This window comes from Coregonus lavaretus (assembly GCF_964263955.1).
Source record: "Coregonus lavaretus genome assembly, chromosome: 29".
Taxonomy (NCBI): domain Eukaryota; kingdom Metazoa; phylum Chordata; class Actinopteri; order Salmoniformes; family Salmonidae; genus Coregonus; species Coregonus lavaretus.
In genome coordinates this window covers 11,366,536-11,374,977 of record NC_140016.1, presented here as the reverse complement: position 1 = coordinate 11,374,977, position 8,442 = coordinate 11,366,536, and the positions used below count along the sequence as shown (strand labels likewise).

The window sequence follows — 8,442 nt, the reverse complement described above, 5'->3', positions numbered from 1 at the left end:
AGGGAAATATGAGAAGAGCGTCACCCTGTGAGTGGCCAGCACCCTGGGGTTTGCCCTGACCTTTACTGTACCAGCCAGAGAGGAGGCAGGAGAGGAGGAACCCTGGGCTGGAAATGCGTGAGTGTGGGCTGAGGTGTGAGGGGCTCAGTGCTAAGGTGGCCAGCCAGGTCAGACAGCTGAGGAGGAGGCAGTGGACAACCCCTGGCTCTTTGGCTCCAGGCACCTCTAGGGAGGGAGAGTAGATGCCTGCTGCTGCCGTTACCCAGGGTGTACCCCTCAGCCTGGGGGCCCTGCCTGGCTCCAGCCTCCCCCTGCTGCTCCACCCGCTCCACACGGACTACTGTAGGCTAGGGGACCACAGCAGGGGCAGGGGACTCATTGTCATAGGGTAAGTCAAGTCCTGTTTTTCTGTGTGGAAGCTATAGTTAATTGATTATAAAAAAAGACATATTTGAGACATTTATCTCCACACCATTCATCTCTATTGCCTGATGACATCTAGTTTCAATTACATTTGGTTCTGTGTTTGACTTGGGCAGGAGCTCACCGGAGTTGAGAACCGGCACCTCACATTTTCCACAGCTTGAGCTCCTGTTCCTCTCATAGAATATTAGTTCAAAGTATTGTGTAGCTCCTGCCCCTAAATATAAACATTACCAGCACCCAAAACGAGTACCGGCACCTATTTCAGTCCAAGTCGAGCACTGATTTGGTTTCAGTTTCCATCTTGTAATGACTTTTCAGCGGTTTAACAGTTCCATTGCTCTATGACATAGTTAAATGTCATATTTGTAGCAGGCTGTGTATGTTGCCATAGTGTCAGGACACGTTGTTCATTATCCCAGCCAACACTCAGCATGGACTAGAAACGGCATTATCTGACAGTGTACATTTACCCCATACGCCCGTTTGTGCTACTTAGATTACATTGTGTACAAGAGACATTTAAATGGAAACCCAGGGACGTATTATTGAAGAAATTGAAACAATTTGACATTTGAAGTAAGTGGATATGAATAAAAAAATCTATATTAAAATGTTTTTAATTCTAATTCTGTCTATCCATTTTTATTTCACACTAACAACAACAAAAGATGAAGTAATGGACTAACTCATTCAGGCATGTAATTGTCGGCATATTTATTCCCCTGCCTTGTTCAGGTTGAATTATTAATGTCATAACTAGCAGGAGGATTAGGGGGGCAGTCAGTCAGTGGAAGAAAGCTGGCTTGGGTGCAGCTGTACGGGCTGGCTGAGGGTTTGTTACCGTCAGCGTGCTAATGTTGCTGGTGTCCTTTTGAACGGGACATCTGTTTGGCACTGTCACTCATCAGGTAAGCATGGAGGTGACATATCAGGTGTGACTCGACTGTTTTGTAGTCTATGTGGTATGTATAATGTATTCAAGATAATCACATAGGTATGGGACTTCCTCATCTGCCCTCCATCCACCTACCTACAGTGGGGGAAAAAAGTATTTAGTCAGCCACCAATTGTGCAAGTTCTCCCACTTAAAAAGATGAGAGAGGCCTGTAATTTTCATCATAGGTACACATCAACTATGACAGACAAAATGAGAAAAAAAAATCCAGAAAATCACATTGTAGGATTTTTAATTTATTTATTTGCAAATTATGGTGGAAAATAAGTATTTGGTGAATAACAAAAGTTTCTCAATACTTTGTTATATACCCTTTGTTGGCAATGACACAGGTCAAACGTTTTCTGTAAGTCTTCACACACTGTTGCTGGTATTTTGGCCCATTCCTCCATGCAGATCTCCTCTAGAGCAGTGATGTTTTGGGGCTGTCGCTGGGCAACACGGACTTTCAACTCCCTCCAAAGATTTTCTATGGGGTTGAGATCTGGAGACTGGCTAGGCCACTCCAGGACCTTGAAATGCTTCTTACGAAGCCACTCCTTCGTTGCCCGGGTGGTGTGTTTGGGATCATTGTCATGCTGAAAGACCCAGCCACGTTTCATCTTCAATGCCCTTGCTGATGGAAGGAGGTTTTCACTCAAAATCTCACGATACATGGCCCCATTCATTCTTTCCTTTACACGGATCAGTCGTCCTGGTCCCTTTGCAGAAAAACAGCCCCAAAGCATGATGTTTCCACCCCCATGCTTCACAGTAGGTATGGTGTTCTTTGGATGCAACTCAGCATTCTTAGTCCTCCAAACACGACGAGTTGAGTTTTTACCAAAAAGTTCTTTTTTGGTTTCATTTGACCATATGACATTCTCCCAATCCTCTTCTGGATCATCCAAATGCACTCTAGCAAACTTCAGACGGGCCTGGACATGTACTGGCTAAAGCAGGGGGACACGTCTTGCACTGCAGGATTTGAGTCCCTGGCGGCGTAGTGTGTTACTGATGGTAGGCTTTGTTACTTTGGTCCCAGCTCTCTGCAGGTCATTCACTAGGTCCCCCCGTGTGGTTCTGGGATTTTTGCTCACCGTTCTTGTGATCATTTTGACCCCACAGGGTGAGATCTTGCCTGGAGCCCCAGATCGAGGGAGATTATCAGTGGTCTTGTATGTCTTCCATTTCCTAATAATTGCTCCCACAGTTGATTTCTTCAAACCAAGCTGCTTACCTGTTGCAGATTCAGTCTTCCCAGCCTGGTGCAGGTCTACAATTTTGTTTCTGGTGTCCTTTGACAGCTCTTTGGTCTTGGCCATAGTGGAGTTTGGAGTGTGACTGTTTGAGGTTGTGGACAGGTGTCTTTTATACTGATAACAAGTTCAAACAGGTGCCATTAATACAGGTAACGAGTGGAGGACAGAGGAGCCTCTTAAAGAAGAAGTTACAGGTCTGTGAGAGCCAGAAATCTTGCTTGTTTGTAGGTGACCAAATACTTATTTTCCACCATAATTTGCAAATAAATTCATTAAAAATCCTACAATGTGATTTTCTGGAGAAAAAAAATCTCAATTTGTCTGTCATAGTTGACGTGTACCTATGATGAAAATTACAGGCCTCTCTCATCTTTTTAAGTGGGAGAACTTGCACAATTGGTGGCTGACTAAATACTTTTTTTCCCCACTGTACGTCCACACGAAGCAAAAACGTTTAAACATTGCCATCTTTTCTTTGCATTTGTTCCAGGATAAAGCTGGTCAGAGAGAGGAGCGTTTTCTCAATCCCTTCCCTCTTCACCCGAGGCAGTCAAGGAGGAGCCATTGCAAGTCAGCTAAGGCACTGTGCTTCAAATCAATCATGTGAACCATTGTAATTTTCCAATGGTAGAAATGGATAGTAAATGTTTTAACAGTAGTTTTAACAGATAGCTAGCAGTAACATTTTATATAAATCATATCAAATTATATTTGTCACATGCGCCGAATACAACAGGTGTAGACCTTACAGTGAAATAAAAGTAACAAATATTTAAAGAGCAGCAGTAAAAATAATAATAGCGAGGCTATATACAGGGGGTACCGGTACCAAGTCAATGTGCGGGGGCATCGGTTAGTCGAGGTAATTGGGGTAATATGTAGATGTAGGTAGAGTTATTAAAGTGACTATGCATAGATAATAAACAGAGAGTAGCAGCAGCGTAAAAGAGGGGTGGGGGGCAATGCAAATAGTCTGGGTAGCCATTTGATTAGATGTTCAGGAGTCTTATGGCTCGGGGGTAGAAGCTGTTTAGAAGCCTCTTGGACCTAGACTTGGCGCTCCGGTACCGCTTGCCGTGCGGTATGGCTGGAGTCTTTGACCATTTTTAGGGCCTTCCTCTGACACCGCCTGGTATAGAGGTCCTGGATGGCAGGAAGCTTGGCCCCAGTGATGTACTAGGCCGTACGCACTACCCTCTGTAGTGCCTTGCGGTCGGAGGCCGAGCAGTTACCATACCAGGCAGTGATGCAACCAGTCAGGATGCTCTCGATGGTGCAGCTGTAGAACCTTTTGAGCATCTGAGGACTCATGCCAAATCTTTTCAGTCTCCTTAGGGGGAATAGGTTTTGTCGTGCCCTCTTCACGACTGTCTTGGTGTGCTTGGACCACGTTAGTTTGTTGGTGATGTGGACACCAAGGAACTTGAAGCTCTCAACCTGTTCCACTACAGCCCCGTCGATGAGAATGGGGGCGTGCTCGGTCCTCTTCTTTTTCCTGTAGTCCACAATCATCTCCTTTGTCTTGATCACGTTGAGGGAGAGGTTGTTGTCCTGGCACCACACTGCCAGGTCTCTGACCTCCTCCCTATAGGCTGTCTCGTCGTTGTCTGTGATCAGGCCTACCACTGTTGTGTCATCGGCAAACTTAATGATGGTGTTGGAGTCGTGCATGGCCACGCAGTCATGAGTGAACAGAGAGTATAGGAGGGGACTGAGCACGCACCCCTGAGGGGCCCCCGTGTTGAGGATCAGTGTGGCAGATGTGTTGTTACCTACCCTTACCACCTGGGGGCGGCCCGTCAGGAAGTCCAGGAACCAGTTGCAGAGGGAGGTGTTTAGTCCCAGGGTCCTTAGCTGAGCTGTAGTCAATTAATAGCATTCTCACATAGGTGTTCCTTTTGTCCAGGTGTGAAAGGGGAGTGTGGAGCGCAATAGAGATGGCATCATCTGTGGATCTGTTGGGGCGATATGCAAATTGGAGTGGGTCTAGGGTTTCTGGGATAATGGTGTTGATGTGAGCCATGACCAGCCTTTCAAAGCACTTCATGGCTACAGACGTGAGTGCTACGGGTCGGTAGTCATTTAGGCAGGTTACCTTAGTGTTCTTGGGCACAGGGACTATGGTGGTCTGCTTGAAACATGCTGGTATTACAGACTATATACTTGTTTCATAATGGAAAACCAGGTCTGTGTCTCAAATGGCACCCTATTCCCTCTATAGTGCACTACTTTTGACCACTACTTTTGACCAGAACCCTATGGGCCCTGGTCAAAAGTAGTGCACTATATAGGGAATAGGGTGCCATTTGAGATACAGTCAGTGTGAGTGAGGTCTTCTCTGATGCTATTCCTCCAGTGAGTTGTCTTCGTACCAGTCTTCCTGTGGAGGAGTGACCCCTGAGAGACGCCTCACCTGCTGGTCTGACACTCAGAGCTGTGCTACAGGCCTCTCTACTGAACAGAGCTCCCTCTACTCATGGAGATACGATGTATGAGAGCACACACACACACACAACACACACACACACACACACACAGTGCCCTTTCCAGTAAAGAAGGTTTCGTGAGTGTGTGCCTCCTGTGGTGTGTTCAGGAGTTTGACAGAGTGAACACCCAGCGTGTGCATCAGCTGTTCAGTGATGTGGACGAGCTGCTGTATGAAGGGAGGGTGAACAGCAGCTCCCTGCTACTACAGGAGGAGTGTCAGGAGTGGAACGGACATTCCCCACACCTCAGGTACACCAACAGTATGGCTGTGTCCCAAATGCCACCCTATCCCTATACTGCACTAATTTACCCTATGGGCCCTTGTCAAGTGCAGTGCACTACATAGGGAATAGGGTACCATTTGGGGTGCAGACAAAGTCCTTAATGTAAAAGTGTTTAACTGAATTGGCTCTCCCTCTGTGTGTCTTTTTCCAATACTTTCTTATATTGTTTCTGTCTTTCCTTCACAGGATTCTGGGTTATCAGCTGGAGTCGCCCAATCAGGAGGGGTTTCAGTACGTCCACAGGAGAGTGGTGGCCAGCGGAGGGAGAGGGAGTGCAGTGCTGCACCCGTGTGTGGACAAGAGGGAGGACTCTGGAGAGTAAGGCCTGGCTCCTCGTGTATACTACACCACAACAACAACAACAACAACATGACACTAACATCTCACAGTACTTCAGTTGGTCTCCCATGGCAACAGAGCAGACATGATGAGAATTTTGGAGGAGAGGTATTATGGTTGTGTGTTCAGGTTTGTGTTCAGGTGTGTATTTAGGTGTGTTGTGGAGGTGAGCTCTGTGGCAGGGGGCCAGCTAAGGGACAGATGGCATAATGAGGAATCTGCCGTGGTTCTGGGAATAACATTCAGGCAGTCTGTCTCCAGGCAACACAGTTATTTGTTTACTAATCAGTTCCCAAAGAGGATTTACCTTAAACACACCTACTTAAACACACCTACTAAAACACACCTACTTAAACACACCTACTAAAACACACCAACTAAAACACATGTATTACAACCTTGTTTGTTTAGAATTCAGTGAGGGAGCCAGACTCATGGGAGAATGACTGTTTGGCTGCATAAATACACATAGTACGGTATGAATACAATGCAAGTTGTAGCACAGTATGCTTTCAAAGGTGACCCAAAACAATGATCTATAAATGATCTAGTAAGGAGAAATGCCAAAATACCTAATCCAGGTACACGTCAAGATGAACTCTGAAAGATTTAAACAACATTGATGTTTTCTCAGACCATAGCTAACTACAATCCCTTTTATATCAAAACCCGTCCGTCTTTACCATACCGTCTGCCTTATACCTTCTGTGCTTTATATCTGAAAGGGGTAGGGGGGTAAAAAATGTGGGACATTAAAACCCGCATCGAGACCTTGTCATGGTTGTGGTATTTTCTTAAAAAATCCCTCCTACACCTCTGAAAACTTGTCCCGGCTTTTGGCTTTTACGAGCTGTGACTCTGATGTTCTGACGCATGACACTCACTTGGGTGAACCAATCACAAAGCTTCAGACATAGACGCATACTCTGATAGAAAGTCCGAAAGTTGTAAAAACAAAACGACATCTCTCTACTCCTGTACAAAACGACATCTCTCTACTCCTGTACAAAACGACATCTCTCTACTCCTGTACAAAACGACATCTCTCTACTCCTGTACAAAACGACATCTCTCTACTCCTGTACAAAACGACATCTCTCTACTCCTGTACAAAACGACATCTCTCTACTCCTGTACAAAACGACATCTCTCTCCTCCTGTACAAAACGACATCTCTCTACTCCTGTACAGAATACAGTGGCAAGAAAAAGTATGTGAACCCTTTGGAATTACCTGAATATCTGCATAAATTGGTAATAAAATTTGATCTGATCTTTGTCTAAGTAACAACAATAGACAAACACAGTGTGCTTAAACTAATAACACACAAATAATTATAAGTTTTCATGTCTTTATTGAACACACTGTGTAAACATTTACAGTGCAGGGTGGGAAAAGTATGTGAACCCTTCGATTTAATAACTGGTTGACCCTCCTTTGGCAGCAATAACCTCAACCAAACGTTTTCTGTAGTTGCGGATCAGACCTGCACAACAGTCAGGAGGAATTTTGAACCATTCCTATTTACAAAACTGTTTCAGTTCAGCAATATTCTGATGTCTGGTGTGAGCTCATGCCACAGCATCTCAATCGGGTTGAGGTCAGGACTCTGACTGGGCCACTGTAGTGTATTAAGATTATGACTTTGCTAATGTTTTCAAGTGGAACCTGAGAGGATGTTTATTTAGTGTCAGAGGGAATTGTTTTAGTGTGACGCCCCATAGAACAGAGGGAGTGTGTGTTGTAGACAGGGGATTGGACAGTAGAGGGAGCCACCCATATCTTGGGAAAATTATAAGTACTGGGTTTAAACAAAGAAGAGCAGAGCAGACATTGTAATTTGGAGGACACTGCTCTCCGGGTGATCATGACATCCGTAAACTTATGCTGAAATCTTGTGATATGAATAAAACTTATGATCAAAGTTCAGTATAAGCGGACTCCTTTGTTTAACAGCAATAATTAGCAACATTGACTCGACACTACACCACTCCAGAAGGCGTATTTTCTTCTGTTGAAGCTATTCTGTTGTTGATTTACTTCTGTGTTTTGGGTCGTTGTCCTGTTGCATCACCCAACTTCTGTTGAGCTTCAATTGGTGGACAGATAGCTTTACATTCTCCTGCAAAATGTCTTGATAAACTTGAATTCATTTTTCCGTTGATGATAGCAAGCTGTCCAGGCCCTGAGGCAGCAAAGCAGCCCCAAACCATGATGCTCCCTCCACCATACTTTACAGTTGGGATGAGGTTTTATGTTGGTGTGCTGTGCCTTTTTTTCTCCACACATAGTGTTGTGTTCCTTCCAAACAACTCAACTTTAGTTTCTTCTGTCCACAGAATATTTTGGCAGTAGCGATGTGGAACATCCAGGTGCTTTCTTGCGAACTTTAGACGTGCAGCAATGTTTTTTTTGGACATCTGTGGCTTCTTCCGTGGTGTCCTTCCATGAACACCATTCTTGTTTAGTGTTTTACGTATCGTAGACTCGTCAACAGAAATTGTAGCATGTTCCAGAGATTTCTGTAAGTCTTTAGCTGACACTCTAGGATTCTTCTTAACCTCATTGAGCATTCTGTGCTGTGCTCTTGCAGTCATCTTTGCAGGACGGCCACTCCTAGGGAGAGTAGCAACAGTGCTGAACTTTCTCAATTTCAGACTATTTGTCTTACCGTGGACTGATGAACATCAAGGCTTTTAGAAATACTTTT

General features: G+C 44.9%; 1 protein-coding gene across 1 annotated transcript in view; it reads left to right on the top strand.

The window, feature by feature from the left end:
• Nucleotides 1–242: 242 nt before the first annotated feature.
• The window catches only part of fam149a (family with sequence similarity 149 member A), a gene marked incomplete at both ends in the record, with an annotated part of 33,471 nt that continues 25,271 nt past the window's right edge, over nucleotides 243–8,442 (top strand). The window contains 5 exons of the mRNA XM_084146891.1: nucleotides 243–388; nucleotides 3,113–3,202; nucleotides 4,979–5,111; nucleotides 5,216–5,358; nucleotides 5,580–5,711. Of these exons, the coding sequence (XP_084003017.1) occupies nucleotides 243–388; nucleotides 3,113–3,202; nucleotides 4,979–5,111; nucleotides 5,216–5,358; nucleotides 5,580–5,711 (644 nt within the window). The remainder of the gene's footprint in view (nucleotides 389–3,112; nucleotides 3,203–4,978; nucleotides 5,112–5,215; nucleotides 5,359–5,579; nucleotides 5,712–8,442) is intronic.